The following is a 23498-nucleotide window of genomic DNA, read 5'->3' as shown; positions in this document are numbered from 1 at the left end:
AGGCGACATGCCACAAATGCCCATTTTGCACATAGATATACAGGTGATTAGTATTTTGCAGAAAGTAGATAAGAGCTATATCTTCTACATTCTGTATGTGAAGAATTATTACTCAGTGGATTTCACATTCAGAAATCATATTTGAATGTAGTTGTTTCTGAGAAGATTGTGTTATTTGCTTGTAAGAAGGAAAAACGTCTACCAGCACAGACCTGAATTGGACAGCAGCCAGACCGTGGCATATTTAGACTGCAGTTTATGGTTTTGTGATATTGCTGCTCGTGTTGTCGTAGAGGCCACAGTCACATCATTGACATTCCGTCTTTCATAGTTGAAAGTTGGTGACCCATCACACAATCCTCTTGACAGTCTTGTCTCCATTTTTCCCAGTGTTTTGCATCTCAGAGTAGCTGGTCCCTTGTTTGGTGCATCTTCTCCTTTACCCGGTCTGTCCGTCATCTCGGTGGTCTTCCTTACAATGTTTTCCCTTCGACTTTGCCTCAGATGATCTTTTTTTCCACGATGTCCTCCTGTTGTCAAACTATGTGACTGAAGAACTGCATTGGAAACAGGTGCTGGAGAGCCTCTTTTCCACTGACTTGGAAGGTGGGGGTGGGGGGAAGGTACTTGTGCACTCAACCCCTTGCTCCAGTACTCAGAAATAGGCGCCTCGTCCCCACCCACCCTCCCTTTGCCCCCAGGCATGCGTTTCTTTCCTTTGTTGCCCCCCTTTACTGGGAAATCTGTTAATATTGCATGTACATAGTTACATGACAGTATGTAATGATTTGGTACAGGAAAAATGCCAGTTTGGTGAGCTATTGCAAGTTGATCTTTGCTACTGCTCCACGTGATGAGCTGTCTTGGTGGAGTTGCCCCTGAATCTGTACTAATCGCACTCTTTTACGGAGGCCCACTGGGGCAGAATCTTCCAGTCATCTTGTAGTGCATTGACTGCTCGGACGAGCCTCACCTCCCCCCCACAGGGCAGTCATCTCATAGCTTGTAAAAGAAAGGGTCACGAGTCACAGAAGTGACTCAAAAGTTGATGGGGAGTCAGTAGAAGAATAAGTTACTCGTAAAGCCTCTTCACTCACTTTTGTAAATAATATTGATGTAGCTAATGTTGGTGGCAACTGTAAGTATTCTGGAGTGGCCCAAAGTTGGCCAAGTTCCACAGATCAGAGAGGGCTGAGCAAAAGTGTGCAATTAGTGTGTCTAAACCTCTTATCGTGTAACGTGTGTGCACTATTACGGCACTGCACCTATACAGTACACGGTGGACAGTGTGTGTGGCCACTTAGTTTTACTGCAGCTTGGAATTTAACATCCATTTTCTGTAGGTGGACTAAGTCAATATGGTTCGTTACTTCCACAGATGATCTGTCACCTCAATGATATCCAAATAGAATGTTAGAACAGAATGCTGTTCACATTATATCTCTTCAGTTGTTTATCAGATGTTGATGTTATTGCCTGTCCATCTGCTCCTCTTTTTCCGAGACATTGCCAAGCCGTGACGGCAAAGCTTAAGCAACGCCTTTACAGCAGGTGGAGGTGTTCAATCGCTTCCATGCCTTAGAGACATTCTGTGCTTGTACGTACTTCCCCAGATCTGAGTGGGAAATTCTCTACATACTAATTATCTAAATAACGTTTTTACACAAACATCTTTCATCTGCTTGCAAGGAAGTGAAACTTGTTATTGTCGATGAACGACATGTTCCACCACAGGCTCAGTTGAATTGTTTGTCAGTCTCTTGTCCCTTACTGGAGAGTTTAAAGTGGATGAGTTTTTAATTAGGAAGAAATGTGTTGATGTGTAACACCAACTGTAGTGTTAGTGGTGCTTTTTTGGAAAAAGAAGACAAAGGTATTGACAAAAGTAACAAAAACACAGTTCCAGGAAAAATCATCACATTTATCAGCCCCCTTGGAGTCACTAGATTGTGTAACTTGGTAACGATAAACTAAAAGATGTTATTTTTGTTAAATTTGTGAACAGAAATTTGAAGGAAATCTTTTCAGTTTTCTCACAAAATAGAAAATCTGTGGAAGCTGGTTTTTTGGACTGGAGGGAAGGGTAGAAAAGCTTAAAGTGTGTGAAACATCAGGCTGCCACAGAGAGTCTGTCCAGAAATTCAAATCCCTAAAACCAAATTTGAATGTATTCAGTCAGATTTCAAAGGAGAAGCTGCCATAAATGAAAGAAAACCAAGCTTGTTTACTAAAAATCACGTCTTCTCTCCATTACTTAGCAGTTTGAGGGAACAAGTGACTTTGTCAATTTGTTACACCTACAATGTGAAGATGAGAAGGTACTTTTAACATGACTACAGTGTGGAACTTATAAATGGGACATCCTATGTGAGAGAGCAGTTTAGTGCCTGTATAAAATTTGTTGATGCTTTGTTAGAGATAGGGGTTGTGGCAGATATGGGTGCCAAGGACTAGATGGGTGCTTAGACAGAAATCAGAAATGGTTAGCAGCACACGTAATCTGAATGGCACGATAATTTTACTTAACTCAAACACCGAGTCCGAGAAAGAGTCAGTTAATCAGAAGGTAAGCATCATAAATGATCAAACCACACAAACGCTACTATAAACTGTGAGGCTTCAGCTGTCTCTGCTCGTAGGCTTCTAGGAAACTGGCCCGGCCTTGGGTATCTCGATAGTAAAAGGGAAAGACAGATGGAAAGCTTCTGGTACGTTATAAAGAGTTTTCAAAATGAATATCAGATGTTCACTTTCAGTTCCAACTTAACAGCTGTGAGACACGAGCAGAAAGAAATGGAGGTGGCACAGGATATGTGGACAATTGAGAGGATGGTAGTTGGAACAGTGAAGGTTTTTCCTGGATTCCAAGAGAGAGGTAACAATTACCTTATGGAATATATGTAGATGACATTAGAAAATGTACAGGAACAATGGGGATGCATATGGCTGAAGATCGTAATGCGTGGAGAAAACTCGAGTTGGTCTTTACAAAGTAGTGGATGTCAAATGAGAGTGATACATCTAATGATTTGATGCTTGGAAAGGATATTTTCCTCAAATTTTTATCACACATTTCATTCGAATGATTTTGCCATCATTATTTTGCTAAGATGTGTAGTTATGTCTCCAAGCACAGATAGAGCCCGCGAATGTGAGAATCCTGCAGCCCAGACATCAGCACGCACGAAAACTAGTACAAAGTCCGCCAGTCTCGTTACCTATCTTCCCCAGTCTATAATACTACACAGGTGAAACGGTTACAAGTAACACAAATTCTCGGGATAAAACAACCATTTATTGCACACTACAAAATCAATTTTAATGTATTAACAGTGGGAACATCGATCAAAGTCCTCAAACTTGTAAAGCCGTTGTACGATAATGGGGCTCGAGTCTGTGTGTAATAGTATAAATGACACTTTCTGCTAACACTGAATCACGCTATAAATGTTTCGACTAAGTGTGACTGACTCACACTCGTGCGGCACTTGCTTTTCTCTCGGCCCCTGCCTGTCTTGCATTGCCAACTGCATTTCACACCTTCACCAGAGGACTATATTCCAAGCGTTTGCCTTGAAGAAAATGATCGGTTGATACGTAACAATTGTGGATTAATAAAACATTGTTCTTATGAAACACAGCTGACTCTTTATTCGTTTGAAGTAATGGGTACAATCAGCAGGGGATCTCAAGTTAATTCCATATTTCTAGATTTCTAGTAGGCATTTGACAATGTTCCTTACAAGCCGCTTCTAAGCAAATCATCTCAGTTGTGTGACTAGATTCATTGTTTCCTGTCAGAAATGTCACAGTTTTTAGTAATTGACAGTAACTTGTTGAGTCAAATAGAAGTGATATCAGGGGTTTCCCAAGGAAGTGTTAAAAGTCCCATGCTGCTCTGAATCCACATAAATTATTTAGGAAACAATATGAGCAGTCTTCTTAGACTGTTTGCACTGATGTTTCCCATGTAGTAATGTCATCAGATCAAAACAAATTGCAAGACGAATTAGACATGATATTTTCAGGATGTGGAAACTGGCAGTTGGCTGTAAATGATAGGTTCTCCACACAAATACTGAAACAATTCCATTAAATTGTGGTTATTTGATCAATAACACAAATTTAAAGGTCATCAATTTGACTAAATACCTAGAAATTACAACTACAAAAAACTTAAATTGGAACAGTTACGGGGAAAGCAAACTGAAGACTATTTTATTTCATGAACCCTTAAAAGATGCAACAAATTTACGACGACACTGCCTGAACGACAGTTGTCGGTCTTCTTCTGGAGAATTACGGAGCAATAAAGGGTCTTTGCGAGGTAGGATCAACGGAAGACATCAAAAACTTCAAAAGAGGGAAGCTTGTTTCGTATTATCACGGAATAGGGGAGAAACAGCCACTAATACGATATGTGATTTGTGGTTGCAGCTGATAAAACAAAGGCCTTTTTGTTGCAGTGAGATCTTTTCACATAATTAGTCGCCAACTTTCTCCTCTGAAGCAGAAGTGTTTTATTGACTCAACCAACATAGGTAGAAATCATCATAATAAAATAAGAGAAATCAGAGTGTGCACAGGAAGATTTAGGTGTTCATCTTTCCCACTGATGTTGGAGAATGGAATAGATGAGTAATAGTCCAAAACTGATTCTGTGAACCCTCTGCCAAATACTAAGTGTTATGGGGAGTTGTCATGTCATAACTGCAACATTACAGAGATGGAATTGCCAACCAATAATTAGCTACAGGAGGGATAATTGCAGCACTGATGATAGACACATTTAAAAGTGAAATAGCTGTTCCTTTCCCTGGCAGGACAGAAGGGCACAGGTAGGGAAGGGTTAAGCTGGAAGGGCAGCCCACCCAGGCCCCTCTATCACTTTGTTTGTATGGTAGAATTTTGTTCTGGAAAGTAAAAACCAGCTGTGAAGCTAAATTTTGTGTATTCTCAAGTGTAGTAATACCATTGAATTTTTGGATTCATAAGTAGTATATTCAATGAAAATGTTTTGTGATAATTCTGTCTGATTGACAGAATTGTACTTTTTTAACCCCTATAGATTGAAATGACAGTCAAACTGTTTCGTAAAGATTTCAACCTATCAGAAGCTCTGAAAGAAACTGTTTCAAGAAGGCTGGACGGTCAGAAAAAGTTCTTGGATCTCTCTTATATAAACAATATTCTTGGTGACTAAAAGATAACTCCCTTGGTTGTATGCATGTTCGTTCTCTCTCTCTCTCTCTCTCTCTCTCTCTCTCTCTCTCACACACACACACACACACACACACACACACACACACACTCTCTACTCACTTGTGATTGTTGGACTGACTGTGATACCGAACTCACAGATCTAAGAAATCCATATCTTGTCCATCACCTCTCTCCTGCATTGTTGTTTCTGTAACCATAATTCATCTTAAGGGGTTTTTCAAGTCTAGAGGTCCGATTTTCTACCTCATTTTCAACTTCTTTTTTTAAATGTGGTATCAAAAGATAAGCAATGCTTATAACCTTTTATTCATCTATCTTCTAGCTGCATTAAAAAATTTTTTTGGCCAAAAGTATTAAGGGATTATTAAACAAAATGGTGCTGAAGATCATAATGCACACTGTGAACTGGTAGGTGGGTGGACCACAGTGGTGGCTATTTGAAAGAAAAGTAAAAAAAACTAATTTTTTGGGCATTCAAACACATAAAAAGATGAAAATTGTTTTAGTTTTAGAGGTTCCAACCATAGCCAGTTCAATCCTCTACAAAAATAGTTGTGCGCAAACATCAAAATTGGTTGAGTAGTTTTTCTGCAATAAAAAAAAAAAAATACTTTTGGAAAATTGCGTTTAAAGTTTTGGATATGATATTCGTCAGTTTTTTATAGCTTACCATCAGCCTGCGATGCGTGGAGCATACACTACACCTTCCTTGAGCTCGTGAATCTAGTTTGCATGCACTGCTTTCTCACAGGCTGCAGATCTGGCTTCTTTACGGGCCATAGATGTGCAGTGCTCTGAGCATCCAAGGCAGTCCACATTGTGCCTTCTGCAAAATTTGAATTCCGTGTTGCCAAGTTGAATACCCAGGACATTCATTGTCTGTGCAGTTCCCATGAAGCTGTTGTCAAAGATAACTGTAGCCAAATTGTTTGCAGTTTCGACTACATCTTTACCAGAATATATGCGTTTTGGAGAAAATGTCCAAATCAATGAATTTATCAACTTAAAAAAGAGTTTTGAGTGTTTGCTCCAACATATCTATCCAGTAAATTGTCATTTGATAGGTGGGCCGGCCGCGGTGGTCTAGCGGTTCTGGCGCTGCAGTCCGGAACCGCGGGACTGCTACGGTCGCAGGTTCGAATCCTGCCTCGGGCATGGGTGTGTGTGATGTCCTTAGGTTAGTTAGGTTTAAGTAGTTCTAAGTTCTAGGGGACTTATGACCTAAGATGTTGCGTCCCATAGTGCTCAGAGCCATTTGAACCATTTGATAGGTCTTTGTATACAGATCTGATTGTCTCCTGAACATTTTCGTCTAGTGGTGATTTGTGCATGTAAGTCTTCAATGTCCCATCTTTTCCAACCTTCTTCCAATCATACAAGCTCTCACAGCAATTCTCGTGCCGAGGTTCATCGTCTATTGAAGTCTTGTGGTAGAATGTTGCTCATACTGGTGGAAAGCGGTACAGGCAACCTTCTACCACAGAACTGCCAGTCCAATGATCGTGTGTTTTGACTGTATGAAACAGTTTACAGGCAAAGCGATTTCATCCACATATTCTCCATAATATCAAAATATGCAATAAAAAAATAGATTTTTTGAAACTTCTAGACCAGAAAACCCCCTTGACTCACTTAGCAACAAAGCTCTATAATTTACTGGCCAAATGTTATCTGAACTTTGCTGAAGTTAGAGTGACCACAGAGTGCAGTGGCCAGTTTGAAGTGGGCCGTTCCGTCACCATCTCACGGGGCTGCTGACTGCCTGTTAGCGTGCCTGCATTTAGATGCATGTAGCGTAGGCTACCCACCATGCAGTGCTACTGCACTCATTCTGCACACATACGAGCCACTCAGCCACTGCAGCATGCAGATGCTTGCCCTCGGCTACAGCTAAATTGCCAGCTTAATTAATGTGGAAGTGATTTCAGGTGACTTAAACAATGAATAAGATGAGTTCGCAAGAAGTTTGAAGGTACGTTACTGACAGCGTGTCAGTGTTGCAGCAGTCTTAGTGCTTATTGAGGGGGGGGGAGTTCAGTTGACTGTTTTATTTCTAGTCAGTTAAACAAGGACTGAACTATCATGTAGTACATTATTCTTTTCAGTAGATGAATAGGATGAAAACAAATCATCAGAAGAGCAAAAATTACTGTGTGTCGCTTCAGTTGCAGAGGTTAGTGTGCAGAGGGCGACTGCCACTTCTTGCCATCTGAACACAGAAAAAAATTATTTTCATAAATCCTCTGTTGAATTGTGCTGAGGTTTTCGTAACGGATAAGGGAACTAGAGAGCTGAAAGCCAAATCTCTACACATAACAAAAAATAGGGGAGAAAAAGTAGTAAAACTGAACTAAAACATCAGGCAATGTAGAGTTATGGAAGGCCAGTGTCAGTAGTTGATAGCTGATATTTATCCGATGTTGATTTTCAAATGCATTTTCTGAAAAAGCTGAGAATTATGGAGCACTACAACATCAAACAACTACCAGGTTGTAGCTTCTGTAGCCAAATAATGAGAACAATTCCTTTTACTTTAGCACGCTGGTACTTGCATCTTTTGGGAGACTAAGCCTTTTGAAGTTGCAGGTGTTTAGACATTGCCTAACACTGCACTGTGATCTGATCTTATATCAGAATCAATAAAAGCGTTCCATAAATGTAAACGATGAACATCTGTAACTTCTGTTGAATTGTCATGTCTAAATTACTTGTAATACTGTGTTGATAATTTCCACATTATGTTCATCTACAGGCAATTGAATAATACCAATTTTATTATACCAGAAGCCTTTTTCCTTTATTTTTTGAAGGCTTCATCATTGGTTTGAAATATATGCATATCTTGGTAAAATTGTTGTTTGCTAAAGCACAATTGGTTTCATGGCCAAAAACCGCATCATCAGGTGCAGCATACATGGTAAAAACCATAGTACAATGTCACCACATTTTGTGGATGTTAAAATTAATAAAGGAATTCTAAAATACATTCACAAAGGTAGAACGTGATAGGCATACCCAGCCCCATTGCTCCTAGTCAAAATTTACTGTTCAGTGAATATCATCAATACTATGACAAGTAAAATATAATGTTGGCATTCTCCGTTCTTTAAAATTTGCCTGCATCTAGAAGAAAAAAGAAAAATACTTTATAATGAGTGGTTGCTAAAAGTTTTTAAAATGGGGCTGGATTGGTGATAAAAAAAAAAATATCGCTGCTAATATGATCAATTGCAACACTATGGAAATTACGATGTGGAAAGCATTGGGTGGCAGTGTGAAGGCAGTGCAGCTCAATGCAGGGCAACACAAAAGCAGCCTGCATAAACGACAAAGAGGGACTAGGTGGCTGGCGGAACGAAAGCTACCCATGTGGACTGTGTGACGTCATATACTCATGACTGTGATCGCTGGGTCACTACCTTTACAAGTGAGAATAATACAGAATTTTATTATGTACTATTACCTATTGTGCAATCAATCAAAATTCACCAGAATACTATGGTGCTTCCATTCCAATTGGTTCTTCTGTATGATCTGTGTGTTTCGTTTTTATGTCTAATAATTTCTGCTTCCTCTAATATATTCAAAATACGGCTTTTTTCTGTTTTATGTAGTATTTTTAAATTTTCTGAAGGGCTTGTGATGCTGTGCCCCTCTTTGGGAAAGTGCGCTGTATCGTATTTAAAATAACCTACTGGTTTGCCCTATATATTTCTTAGGGTAATCATTGCATGTAATGCAGTACACACTTGCATCATTACATTTATTTACCACAGCTTTTTCCTTGTGCCTGAGTTTTCTGCCTAGATCCAAAAAAGTAAAATACGCTAGAATAATGTTTTTAGATCTTGTACGTCTGCCAATTTTTTTGGATGTTGCACGCAACTAAGCTATTCTAGAAAAAGCCGAGGTTCCTTTGTCTGCTCAGCTGGTCCAAGCATTATAAGGAAAATACTGTGGTAAATAATTAAGTGGGTGTATACTGCATTACATTCAGTGATTGTCCTAAGAAATATATAAACCAAAGTGGTAGGTCATTTCAAATAAGATGTCAGAAACACCTTATTTTAAATAACTCACAATCTGCATTAACAATGCATATTTGGAAAGAGGGGCACGGCATCAAAAGAGCTTCAGAAAATTTATAAATACTTCATAAAAAAGAAAAAGACATATTCTGAATATGTTACAGGAAGAAGAAAATTTTAGATATAAAAACGAAAATACACAATTTACATTGAATAACCAATTGTAATGAAAGCACCATAGCATTCTGCACAATTTTAATTGTTTGTACGATTAGGTGTTAGTATTCTCACTTCTAAAGATGGGACCGGGGCCCAGCAATCCTAGTCATGAGTATATGACATCACGCTGCCCACATGAATAGCTTCCTTTCAGCCAGCCAGTTGGTCTCTCTTTGTTGTTGTTACAGGCTGCTTTTGCCCTGTCCTGCACTGAGCTGCTCTGCTGTCACATTAGTAAGACACTGCCACGTGATACTTCCCACATAGTAAATATATTTAAAAAGAAAGATGATGAGACTTACCAAACAAAAGCGCTGGCAGGTCGATAGACACACAAACAAACACAAACATACACACAAAATCTAGCTTTCGCAACCAATGGTTGCCTCGTCAGGAAAGAGGGAAGGAGAGGGAAAGACAAAAGGATTTGGGTTTTAAGGGAGAGGGTAAGGAGTCATTCCAATCCCGGGAGCGGAAAGACTTACCTTAGGGGGAAAAAAGGACAGGTATACACTCGCACACACACACATATCCATCCTCATATACACAGACACAAGCCTTTACAAATGTCTGCTTGTGTCTGTGTATATGAGGATGGATATGTGTGTGTGTGCGAGTGTATACCTGTCCTTTTTTCCCCCTAAGGTAAGTCTTTCCGCTCCCGGGATTGGAATGACTCCTTACCCTCTCCCTTAAAACCCAAATCCTTTTGTCTTTCCCTCTCCTTCCCTCTTTCCTGACGAGGCAACCATTGGTTGCGAAAGCTAGACTTTGTGTGTATGTTTGTGTTTGTTTGTGTGTCTATCGACCTGCCAGCGCTTTTGTTTGGTAAGTCTCATCATCTTTCTTTTTAAATATATTTTTCCCACGTGGAACGTTTCCCTCTATTATATTCCCACATAGTAATTTGCGTAGTGCCATGACTAATTATGTTAGCAGAGACAACTTTTTATTGCCAATCCGGAACCATCTGCTCAATATAAAATATTTTTGCTTTTTTCTTGTTATAGAGCAGGCAAATTTTAAATAATGGAGGACGTCTTGTTTATATTTTGCTTACTGTAGTATTGACGATATTCACTGAATAGTAAATTTTGACTAGTAGTGATGGGTATGCCTATCACCTCTTAACTTTGAGTGTATTTTACACATTCCTTTATTAAGTTCTATATCCATAAAATGTGGTGACATTGGACTTTGCTTTTTACCATGTATGTTGCACCTGATGATGTGCCTTTAGGCCATTAAACCGGTTGTGTTTAACAGACAACTATTTTACCAGTTGTTAGTGGACTTCTTCCTAACATCATGCATTTCAACAGCTGTGGTTGTCCAGAACATAAAATAATGTGTGATATGTGCATCTGTATGTGTACCACTTTGCTTTGCATTCTAGGCATTGTACTTTCAGATTAGAAACATTTGTAGCAGTTTCTGATTTTATATAATGTAATAATGATTGGAATTTTTACAGTAGTCTGGAACAGTATGAAGAAAATGTGTGTTCATACTCTCAGTGCTGTGCCAATGAAAGCGGAACAGCAGCTTTAAAGACAGAAAATGGGCTCATATTTAGAGCAGCATTACTGTATTATACAAAATCATAGAGTGCCAGCACTGCGTCTGATCTGGAAGTAGAGTGTCTAGTATGTAAAGCAAATTGCTATACTCGTGAATATGGATATATTTCAGGACACTGAATATGCCTTTAAAAAAATAAAGACAAAAGGTGTACAGTGTGATAAGATTGGTTTTATTTAGTGCACACAATGGACATAACCAGAAAACTATCACCTTAATAGTAAGATCTTTAATCTTATATTTTAAGATTGTATGTGTAATAACTTCAAGTTGAACAAATATATTTCAAGGAAGACGCAATACATGAAAGTCACAGATCAAGTAAACAGAGTAAGATGTGTGTACACTTTAACAGTCAAATCATAACTGAGTCCAAGTCTAGCAGCCGCTGGCTGGCCGCTTAGGTGGCACTGCTGCTGCATGGCTGGCAGACAGCACTGCATGTAGAGGATGCATGTAACTGCGCAGCGGCACTTTGAAGGATCGGCGAGTCACAACACTTTTTTGCACAGGTCTCGATGGAGGTGGCCTGTATATTGCTAACATCCATAGGTGTTGTTTGACTGTCCGTAAAGTCTCGAGGAGGAGGCTTCCCGTACGGACGGAAGTGTCCCCGATGATAACGGGCCAAGATGACAGGAGACGTGGGGGTCGAATCTGCTGGGGCCCCGTGCACCAATCTGCCCGTTGCGGTAAGTCTGGTTGTTATAACAGGAGACATGGGCGATGTATTGGCGTCCATAGGAGAAGGAGGCGAGTAGAGTTGCTCCGACAGATGATGGTCATCTGGTTCCTGCATGGGCACGTCTCCTGGTGGTGTCAGTCCTTGTGCTGGCACTAATATGATGGTGAGAGGACTGCGTTGTGAGTAATGAGAGATGAGAGATTCCAGTATCCTGAGCGTCAGGTAGAGCCGAAGGTGGTGTAGCGGCATCAGGAACAGGCGTTGCCAGCACACGAGGCCAAAGCTGGTCCGAATGACGCACTGCAACACCCATGTCCGAACCGGCCAACTGAAGGCACCCGCGGCCATGAGGTGGAAGGCCGCAGAAAATGAAGCAGCATGCGGGGCTGTTGGCCATGTAAGGGCTCAGCCGTACTGTGGTTGCACATGGGGGTGAAATGGTAAGAAGGCAGAAATTGGAGAAGCACATCATCAGCAGAAGAAGTCAGGAGTTTCCTTATCTGAGCCTTAAATGTGCGGACCAGTCGTTCAGCCTGTGGATGGAACGGAGGGGCCTTGACATGCATGATACCGTGATGGGAACAAAAATCCACAAAATCGGAAGAGGCAAATTGCGGACCATTATCAGTAACAAGAGCAGAGGGAAGGACTTCCAAAGAGAAAATGCGGGCTAGAGCATTGGTGGTGGCCGCAGTGGTAGGCGACGTGCAACAGACAATGAAAGGAAAGTTAGAGTAGGCATCAATAACGAGAAGCCAATAAGTACCTGAAAAAGGTCCTGCGAAGTCAGCATGAATACGCTCCCAGGGCTTCTCAGGCGAAGGCCATGGTGACAAAGATGACTTCGGGGCGGCGGCCTGTGATGCACAAGGGCCGTAGGCAGCGACCATGTGTGTGATTTCAGAGTTGATGCCGGGCCAGTACACATGACAGCGCATCAGAGATTTGGTGCAAGAGACACCCCAGTGCCCTTGGTGAAGGAGGCGCAGAACTGAAGCACGCAGAGACGCAGGTACCACAACATGCGGCGAAGCATTTTCGATGGAAAGGAGGATAACACCATCCCTAGCCGTGAGGCGGTAACGCATAGCATAGTAGTTTCGCAATGGATCAGAACGCTTAGCGGATGGACGATCTGGCCAACCCTTCTGAATACAGCGTAAAACTCGGGAGAGGGTAGGGTCAGAACCCGTAGCAGCCGTCAGCCGGTCCCCGGTGATGGGGAACCCGTCCACAACCCGCTGCTCGCAACATCCAGGTGGAAACACAAAAGTTCGTCCCTATCGAATGCCAGATCAGGACCCATCGGAAGGCGAGACAGTGCATCAGCATTCGCATGTAGAGCCGTCGGCCAGAAATGAATCTCATAATTGAAGCGAGACAAGTAAAGAGCCCAACACTGGAGGCGGTGTGCAGCCTTGTCGGGAAGTGACGTTGATGGATGAAACAAGGAAATAAGTGGTTTGTGATCCGTAGAAAGGTGAAATTTGGACCCATAGAGAAAAACACCAAACTTATGAAGAGCATAAATAATGGCCAAAGCTTCTTTTTCAAATTGAGAATACTTTTGTTGGGCATCTGTGAGCATTTTGGAGGCATAAGCAATGGGTTGTTCAGAACCGTCAGAAAAACGGTGCGCAAGGACTGCACCGACCCCGTATTGAGAGGTGTCCGTGGCAAGACCGAGATGTTGGCCAGGTCGATAAGTAGCCAGGCACGGGGCCTATTTCAGCATAGTCTTCAATTTCTGGAAAGCCGCATCGTATGATGCGGATCAGTGAAAAGGCACGTTTTTATGCAACAGGCGGTACAACGGCTGAGCCACCGAAGCAGCAGACAGTAAAAACTTGTGATAGTATGCTGTTTTCCCCAAGAAGGCCTGCAGTTCCTTAACAGATGTAGGGCAAGGAAGGGCATCGATTGCATGCTGAAGTGGACGAATACCATCCCGAGAGAGTTTAAACCCCAAGTAAGTGATAGATGCCTGAAAAAATTTTGATTGCTGAAGATTACACTTAAGACCGGCAGTCTGTAAGACATGAAAAAGTGTGCAGAGATTTTGAAGATGTTCATCAGTGGTGGTGCCAGTGACAACTATGTCGTCCTGGTAATTTATACACCCAGGGACAGTGAGCAATAATTGTTCTAAGAATTGCTGAAAGAGTGGCAAGCATTGGTATTGATAGAGGCCGAAAGGTGTGTTAAGGACCAGAAACTGCTGGGAAGCAGCATCGAGAGGAAGTTGATGATAAGCTTCTGACAGGTCAAGTTTAGAAAAATACTGGCCTCCAGCAAGTTTAGTGAACAATTCTTCAGATCGAGGCATAGGGTAAGTGTCGATAAGGCATTGAGCATTTACAGTGGCATTGAAATCGCCAAAGAGACGAATATCACCATTTGGCTTAGCAACGACGATGACATGAGAGAACCACTCACAGGAAGTGACAGGAAGCAAGACCCCTGAATCAGTGAGACGATCCAGTTCCTGTTTGACCTGATCACGAAGGGCCACAGGAATGGACCGGGCCTGAAAAAACTTAGGCTGAGCAGTGGGTTTGAGCGTGATATGCGCTTCAAAGTCATTTGCACGGCCTAACTCAGGAGAGAAAAGGGACGAAAATGTCGTCGATAAGGAATCCAACTGAGCATAAGGAATAGCATCAGAGACAATATTGACAGAGTCATATATAGAGAACCCAAAAACGTGAAAGGCATCGAAACCAAAAAGATTCTCTGCATTACTAAGGTCAACCACAAATGTGGGAACAGTGCGAACAACAGATTTGTAAGATACCTCAGAATCAAATTGTCCCAAGAGAGAAATCTTCTGTTTATTGTAAGTCCGTAATTGCCTAGTGACACGTGACAGGATTAGAGAACCCAACTGAAGATATGTCTGAGAATTGATGATAGTGGCAGCAGAACCAGTATCCACCTGCATGCGAACATCTCGACCAAGTATTTGGACAGTGAGGAATAACTTCCCTGAAAGGGAAGAAGTACAGTTGACAGACAACACAGAATCAGAATCAGTGTCTGCAAACGGATGACACATGACCTTTTTTTTTTTTTTTTTTTTTTTGCATTTGTGACACACAGCTCAACGTTGTGGACAATCTTCTCGTGAATGTTTCGCAAAACACCGTGGACATGAAGGAAGTTGCCGTGGGTTTTGCTGCAGTTTCTTAGAGGTTTGTTTACGGTGAGGCCAATGCTGCGCTTGGAAGCGTACTGCGGCACGAGAAATTTCAAAAGACTGCGCAATGGATAGGACGTCATCTAGAGTTGGATTTGCCAAAGCATCCTGTACCATGGAATCGGCGTAGGATTCTTTGTGAACTTCAGTAACAAATTGACACTTTCTACTGAGGCCGGGAAGTTCAGCAGCCCAAGCGCGATAGGATTGATTCGGTTGTTTTTGACAATGATAAAAGGCAACACGAGAGGCTACCACATGCGTTTGCTTTTGAAAATAGACGGACAGAAGTGAGCACATTTCAGCAAAGGACAAAGACGCAGGATCTTTCGAAGGAGCCAATTGCGACAACAACCGATACATTTGAGGTGAAATCTGTGAAAGGAACAGAGACTTACATGTTTGTTCGTCCACGACATGAAATGCCAAGAAGTGCTGTCGAAGACATGTTTCGTAATCAGACCAGTCTTCTGCCGTCCCGTCGTAAGGAGGAAAAGTAGGTAGAGACAATGACGAGAGACGCCCCACATTTGATGCCGCGACAAAATCAAGAATCGCATTTGTGAGAAGCGTTTGCTGTTCTATGAGACCTTGCAATAGTTGCTGTAAAGTAGCCATGGAAACACATGGGTCAACGATGGAAAAGAAAAATCACTACCTCGTCGCCAATTGTAATAACTTCTAGTTGAACAAATATATTTCAAGGAAGATGCAATACATGAAAGTCATAGATCAAGTAAACAGAGTGAGACGTGTACACACAATAACAATCAAATCGTAACTGAGTCCAAGTTTAGCGGCCGCTGGCTGGCTGGCTGCTTAGGTGGCGCTGCTGCTGCATGGCTGGCAGACAGCGCCGCATGTAGAGCACACGCTTAACTGTGAGTCACAACAGTATGTTATATGAATCTAGACAGTTTTTATAATTTTGTAATACATTTTTTTTAAATTTTGGAGTATCTGTAAGATTGCTTTTCTTCAGTCTCAGGTATTACTATTAATAGGTGATTAATACTCTGAAAAATAAATTAACTCTTTGATTATGAGCAAAGCAAAATTTTAATTTGAATAATATTTTTAAAAATATAGTTACAATCTAGTAGAGACTTGTAAACACTAGTAAGTACCCAGAAAGAATCTGGAAGGTGGGAGATGTACTGGCACAAGTAAGCTGTGAGGGTAGGTTGTGAGCCATGATCAGACAGCTCAGTCAGTAGGACACCTGCCTGTGAAATGCACGAGTCCTGGTCCAGCACAAAGTTTTGAAATGGCAGGAAGTTTCACTAGAAAGCCTGTTTGTAAGAAAATAAAATTCCTTACATTTAATCAGATACTGCAAAACCAATGGTTATCCATGCAGTATTCAACAAGCCATTTCCTACTGGTATTACAATTGATTGCTTATTTTGCATACTCCCAATAAATACAGCCCTAGGGCTATATAGCAAAGGCCAAAGAAGTATTTATTGTACAGAAGAGTACAGTAATAATACCACGTAATGTTGACAGCCGAACATCTTGCAGAAGCCTCTTCAGGGATGTTAAGGTTCTTACACTTAAGTGCCAATACACATATCTCGAAGCTATTTATAGTGGATTTAGGATGCAGTGGCACTTCGCAACCACAGTACTAGATTAAAAGTAAATTACTTGTAGAGTATGAATCCCTACCTGTGGTTGAGAATGGAGTTTTATACTTTTATGTAAAAAAAAGTATAACAGGCTCATGGTGGACATTTGGCAGGAAATCAAATATCCCCGTATCTTCAGAAACAAGGTAAAGAAGTAATCTATTCATGAAAAGGGGATGGAATGGCTAACTTCTGGAAGGATATTCTAAATTCTTAGACACGCGTATAAGTAGGGAAACAAAAATTCTTGGCTTTCAGAACTGTTAGTTTATTCCAGCAGGAGAAAAGAGGTACTTAGATATGAGGGCAGGTCAGTCAGACAGCAAGATAAGGACATGGGGAGACAAACATGCTGGGGAAGTTGTCAGAGAGAGTGGGAGGTCCAAGGTCTCACTGTTTACACACTCATGTTCAGAAAAAATAGAACAACATCTTGAACAACAAGAGAGAGGATGTTGATATTCACAGGACATGTACATTAATATGTTCTGCAGAAATGATTAGCACTCCCGCCACCTCAGTTCAGAATATGTCCTGTTGCCTAGTGGGCACGTAGTCCACCATGGTCCCTGATAACTTATCCATGTGTGATGGCATTGATGCGTATAAGGATGTGTACGACATGTAACACTGGCATCGCAGGACAGACCTGCATCCTCCTCGGCTCTATGGAACATTCAGAGGAAGTGTCGATTTTCTCGAGGGGTGGTGTGGTTGGTACAACCTGATACATCTCATCATGTTCTACGGCCTCTGAACCATTCTGCACACAGCTGTTGCAGTGCCAAAACACTTCGTCCCACACAAGCAGCAATTTCCCAGATGGATGAATCACATTCTCTCATTCCAATAATGCACCCTCTTTGAAACTCACTGATTTGATGGTACAGTTCATACATATGTCTGCGAGGCATCCTGCAAGTCACATTGATCCATTACCTTCAGTTTATATCGACATCGAGAGTCGCAGGCACGTTTCACCAATAGGTGGTGTTGCGCTGCTATATTGATGTTGACATCGAACCCACGAGCCGATGTTGTTCAAATGCTAATCATTACTGCAGAACATACTAATGTACATGTCCTGTGAATATGAATGTTCTACTTCTAGTCATTCAAGGTTGGTTGTGGTTTTATTTATTTATTTTAAAGAATGAGTGTATATGTCTGTCAGCAGCAATTAGAATGTCATATCCTGAGGGTAATGACTATCCAACTATTCTGTCTCTTGATAATTTTTTGGTTTTCTTAAGAGAATTTTTATTTTTACACAGAGTGCCTTATTACAATCTGTCCAAAATTAGTTCAGTATTGACAGTTTTGTAGGAGCACATACAGGAACAGAGCAGCCCTCACAGAACAGTTGCATAGTATTGCTTTCATTTAACCTCACTTGATCTGGGAAACTCTTAAATGTACAAATATGGAAGTGGCTCTGTGTTTCCATTTTATTTTTATTTTTGGCAACAAGTTAAGGCAGTGATGTTGTCATACCTTCAGTCTAGAGACTGCGTTACTTGATGCAGCTATCCGCACTAGTCTATACTGTGTGAGACTCATCGTCTCTGCCTAACAACCACAGTGTACGTTGGAATGTTATGTGGCTTATTTTCCTATTGTGGACTGTTGAAACAGTCCAGTAGTCGATCTGCAGCTTATGTATTTTACAGGATTTTCCAATTCTCTTATGTTCTCTGTTGGTCACTGTACAATATTGATGGTACACTGTCCCTGCTATGTCTTTCTCTCAGACCGTGAACCAGTTTCTCCCCTGTGGACTTTGATCCGCTGTGTCGATGACAGATAAAAAGATTTTTTCCTTCTATCTGGTGGAATAATCCACGGAGGGAACTCAGTGTATTTCCTGTAACATACAATGCTAACTTCTAATTGATTGATGACATAGGTGTAAAATTCCGCCGAGATGTTTGAATGAATGCACCTCATAAGAGTGTCTACTTACTTTTACAATAAAATCTTAACATCAATAATCACTTCGGCGATGATTTCTTTGATGACATGGAAGTCCAATGCAGTCCGTGCCCTTCATTTGCAACCCTGTGGAACGAACGACTCCACCCGCCAGGTAGAAGCACCAGTCAGTCGCCCTCGTTAACATAGGATTGGTGCAACTTCGATCTGCACAATCCGTCAAAAACCTCCCAAAGTGGAGTGCTTTCTACTTAGTAACTACCTTAACTCACGAACATCTTCTGTCAGCTAGTGGATATCAAGGATGTCAAACATCTCATTCTGTAAATGACATATTACACCTCAACATCCATTTGAGCGTGCTTCTCATGTTCGGATCTCAGTCTCCCCTCGCACTTTCTTCCATTACCGAATTGACAATTCCTGTGTGCCTCAGGATGTGTCCTGTCGACCGATCCCTTCTTTTGATCAGGTTGTGCCATAAATTTCTATTTTCCCAGTTTGATTCAGTACCACCTTGTTTGTTATTTGATCCACCCATCTAATTTTCAACATTCTTATGTAGCATCACATTTCAAAAATGTGTATGCTCTTCTCGTCTGAGTGAGTCATGTTTCACATCTGTATAAGTCTACATTTCCCCTGCTCTTTAGATAAATACCTTCAGAAAATGAATCTTAACACGTACTTTTATGTTAACAAATTTCTGTTCTCCAGATCTACTGCTTTTAGTGTTTCATTTCCTAATCTAGTTCCCTCAGCATCGCCTGATTTAATTCCGCTACTTTCCAATACCTTTGTTTTATTTTTGCTGATGTTTGTCTTGTAATCTCTTATTGAGACACTATCTGTTGCATTCAACATCTCTTCCAAGTCCATTTCCACCTGTGATGGAATTATATCATCAGCAGGCCTTACAAGTTTTATTTCTTCTTCTTGAACTTTAATTCATTTTCCAAATTTCTCTATGGTTTCTGTTCCAGTTTGTTCAGTGTGCAGAGTGATTAACATCATGGATAGGCTAAAACCCTGTCTCACTCCCTTCTCAATCACTGCTTTTGTTGCAAGTCCTTTCGTTATTATAACTGCAGTGTGGTATCTGTGCAAGTTGTAAACAACATTTCGCTCTCCGCATTTTATCCTTCCTGCCAACAAAGTTTCAGAGTTTAAGCCCAGTGCACTTTGTCAAAACTTTCTCTAAATCTACAAATGCAGGTTTGCCTTTCATTAACCTATCTTCAAGAATAAGTTGTAGAGGGATTATTGCCTCACATGTTCCTGTATGTCTCTGTAATCCAAACTGATCTTCCCTGAGGATGGCTTCTTCCAGTTTTTCATTCTTCTGTAAATAATTCTTGTCAGTATGTTGCTTCTATGGTTTATTTAACTCCTAGTCCACTGGTACTCACACCTGCCTTCTTTGGAACTGGAATTATTACATTCTTCCTGAAGCCTTATTGTACTTCCCCTGTCTCATTTATCTTGCACACATGATGGAATAATTTCCTGAAACGTGGCTTCCCGAAGGATCTCAACAATTCTGAGGCAATGTCGTCTGCTTCATGGACCTTGTTTCCACATATGAGGTGTGATCAAAAAGTAATGGAATTTCTGTGTTTCATGAAGAGTCTCTATTTTTCATCACCAACAACTTTGTCTCCTTCAAAGTAGTCCCCCTCGGATATAACTCACTTGTGCCAGCACTTTTTCCAGCGTTGGAGCATTTCTGGAAGTCACGTTTCATTGTGATGTTCAGCCCCTTCAAGGTGGGATTCCTATGCAGCGTCTGACGCATGCAGCCACCGTTATGCCTCTGTCACACTGTACTGCTACAGATGGTGTTAAAAGGGACTGTGCAGCTGACGCTACGGCTGCGGCTCAGCCGGTTGAGAGCAGACTAGACGCAGCCGCAAAGGAAAACATGACAGCATGTCAGAGGGAAAAGTACTATTCACGGTGGTGGAAGATGAGAAACTAGTAGAAATGGTTTCTAAATTTCCTTGTATCTATGATGTATAATTACTAGTAGACAAGTGCCAAACTGTGAAGGATAATGCTTGGAGAGAGATAGCGAAATTCGTGGAAAGAACAAGTACGAAAAGTACTATATATTTTCTGTTTATTCATAATGTTTAATACTTAGTTGTCAGGCAAATAATGCATATTGTAATAAACAAGAATAAGTAGCATTGTCCCACATAATATTCAGTTGTTATTATTATAATAATGAAGTGTACACAAAGTGAATACCAAAACCTGATGTATAACCGAGCAAGGTGGCGCAGTGGTTAGACACTGGACTCGCATTCGGGAGGATGACGGTTCAGTCCCGCATCCGGCCATCCTGATTTAGGTTTTCCGTGATTTCCCTAAATCTCTCCAGGCAAATGCCGGGATGGTTCCTTTCAAAGGGCACGGCCGACTTCCTTCCCCAAACAATCCAACCCCCAACCCTGATGTATATTATAAAAATTCAATTTATTATAATGTGCATACAAATTTTTAAAGATTAGGGAGCTCAAAGCTTACTGAGTTCTGTTAACGTGATCACTTTTCCACAGCGTTATCCTTGCACCTGCACGGCTGTTTAAGTATTCTGTAAATGAATCTTGCACAGAAAATCCATCAGCATGTGCATAACCGCCACTCCTTGCTAATGGTCCAAGATTTTCAGTAGGTAGTGTTTCACTTCTGTTTAATTCAAAATAAGGCTCATTAACTTTCTCTAAGAATGCATGTCTAAGTAAATTGTGTAAAACAATAAGCAACAATAATCTAATTATCAGTCGTTTCTGGCTTCAGACTGATCGGCGAATAAAATATGCAAAATACTTGACTTAACAGAGCGAAGGCATTTTCAGAAACTCTATGAGCTCGTGAAAGACAGTAGTTAAAAATAGCTTTTTTTGGTCAGTACTAGCAACTCGATAAGAGAAAGGTTTTATCATGTTTGGATGTAATTGAAATGCCTCGTCGCCTACAAAAACGTGGCACTACTATGTCCGAATCCGGCAGCTTAGTAGGTAGAAGAAACATCTTACCACTTGAAAACAGTTTCCCAATATTACTTTTATCAAAAATTCTACTGTAACCTTCTTTCCCATATGACCCGACATCAATGAAAATGAACTTGTAGTTCGCATCAACTACAGGATGGTAGAAAAAAAAAATGTTTGTAGTTGTAATACAATGAGCTTGACAGTGCAGGGGGAAAAATTCGCACAGTTAGGAAATTGCCATTTTTCTTCAAATTCCTTATATTTTGATTTCAACTGGTCAGATGACATCGGTGGCAAAAGGATTGGCAGTAACTTCTTATGTAGAACTGATAGCACAACTTGTATGATTTTACTGATGTAAGGAGATATTCTGAATGTTTCCCCCTTGCCATAAACCTAAAAACAAAATAAAAATAAGATAGATGTAACTTTAAAAATTATTATTTTTACATCTAACAAATATTAAGGTACTTAATTATTTGACTGTATTGTGTTTTATAGTTGAAGACGGCAGAGAAAAGGAAAAGTACTGGAAGGTCTGCTTCCAGTAAAGGAAATAATTGGTCACTGGCTGATATGTTAACATTTTTAAACAAAATGGATCACAAGCGAGTGTAAGTTGCCATACAATTTGCCTGTTTACATTATTTTTTTTATTCTGTTTCATTTTATTATTGACACTGAATTACCTGTATTTTTGTAATACATTTCATTTCACAGAAGTACATCCAACGACGTTGCGGCAGATGAAGTGCAAAGCCCACAATATGATGGTGAACTGAGTAACAGAGAGGTGTGCCAGACATTGCCAACTTTGTCAGAAAAAGAAATTTTTTTCTGAAGACATGGAAGACATCGCATCATTCAGACCACCCAGGAAAAGGTCACAACAAAATGAAAAAAATCATGGAGTTGATGATTCTAAGCAGGCCAAGAGAAAAACTAATGAAAAGACTGCCTGAAGTGTGATGATGGCATCGATTTATTTTTTAAAAGTATCGCCTGCAGTGTAAAAAAATTTGATCAATGAAGTCAAATTGAGATCCTTGCAGATGCTTATTGATTTGGAGAATCACAGTTAATTTGAATACTACTCTTCCATGCGTCTTTCATCTCAAAGTACTTTTTCATACTCAACAACTCCAACACTGCTATCAACACATTGCCTACTTTGTCAGAAAATGAAATTTTTTTCCGAAGATGTGGAGGACATCGCATCATTCAGACCACCACAGAGACAGAAACGCCAGCTTATTAATGCATTTAATGTTGCAATAAGTGTTAATTTCATATTTTTGAATTGTGCAATTTTCATTTTTTACACTGTGTGCATTATTAATAAAGCAGTAACACATTAACAAATTTTATTGTACATACCTCAATGTTAAAGCTAGTTTTTTTATCTGGTGTTGTAGGGTATGGATATCTGGGAGACGAATCCTTCCCGATATCTTCTTTGACAGTATTGAGAACATAGTTAAACTGCGCTATGTTCAACCTGAAATACTCTCTAAATTTCTGGTCATTTTTTAACAAGTGCTGACTGATGAGTTGTTCGAAACAGCCTTCCTCAGTTCTTGTGAGGTAAATTGGATGTGTTTCAGCATTTCCCTCACATAGCTGAAGCTGAATTTCTTCATCTTCAACGTCTTCTAACATTAGATAAAACAACAAATCGCACTCACTCATCCTTTTGGCACAGACGCAGCAGACCAACTAAACACTGTGCGGCCGCTGCTCTATAGGAATCGCCAGCTCTGCGTCAGGCACACAACGGCTGCCGCATGCGTCAAACGCAGCATAGGAATCCCACCTTCAGCAAGCCTGTTTTTACCTTGCCAGTGGTGACAAAACAATGTCCTTTCATGGTTCAGTCTCAGGAATAGAAAGAAGTCACTGGGGACCATGTCCGGCAAATACGGTCGCTGAGGCAATATAATGCTTCTGTTTTTTGCCAAAAAAAAATCATGAACAAGCATTGAGGCATGAGCAGGAGCATTATTG

The 23498-nt window shown here is 40.7% G+C and overlaps 1 protein-coding gene across 1 annotated transcript in view; it reads left to right on the top strand.

The window, feature by feature from the left end:
- The window catches only part of LOC126106137 (uncharacterized), a 134734-nt gene extending 112104 nt beyond the window's left edge, over nt 1–22630 (top strand). Inside the window, exons 5-6 of the mRNA XM_049912380.1 lie at nt 21996–22108; nt 22215–22630. Of these exons, the coding sequence (XP_049768337.1) occupies nt 21996–22045 (50 nt within the window). The 3' untranslated portion in view covers nt 22046–22108; nt 22215–22630. The remainder of the gene's footprint in view (nt 1–21995; nt 22109–22214) is intronic.
- Nucleotides 22631–23498: the final 868 nt, after the last annotated feature.

Source organism: Schistocerca cancellata, chromosome 10 (assembly GCF_023864275.1).
Source record: "Schistocerca cancellata isolate TAMUIC-IGC-003103 chromosome 10, iqSchCanc2.1, whole genome shotgun sequence".
Lineage (NCBI taxonomy): Eukaryota > Metazoa > Arthropoda > Insecta > Orthoptera > Acrididae > Schistocerca > Schistocerca cancellata.
The sequence above is the reverse complement of the archived record's forward strand: the minus strand, read 5'-3'. Positions and strand labels throughout refer to the sequence as shown.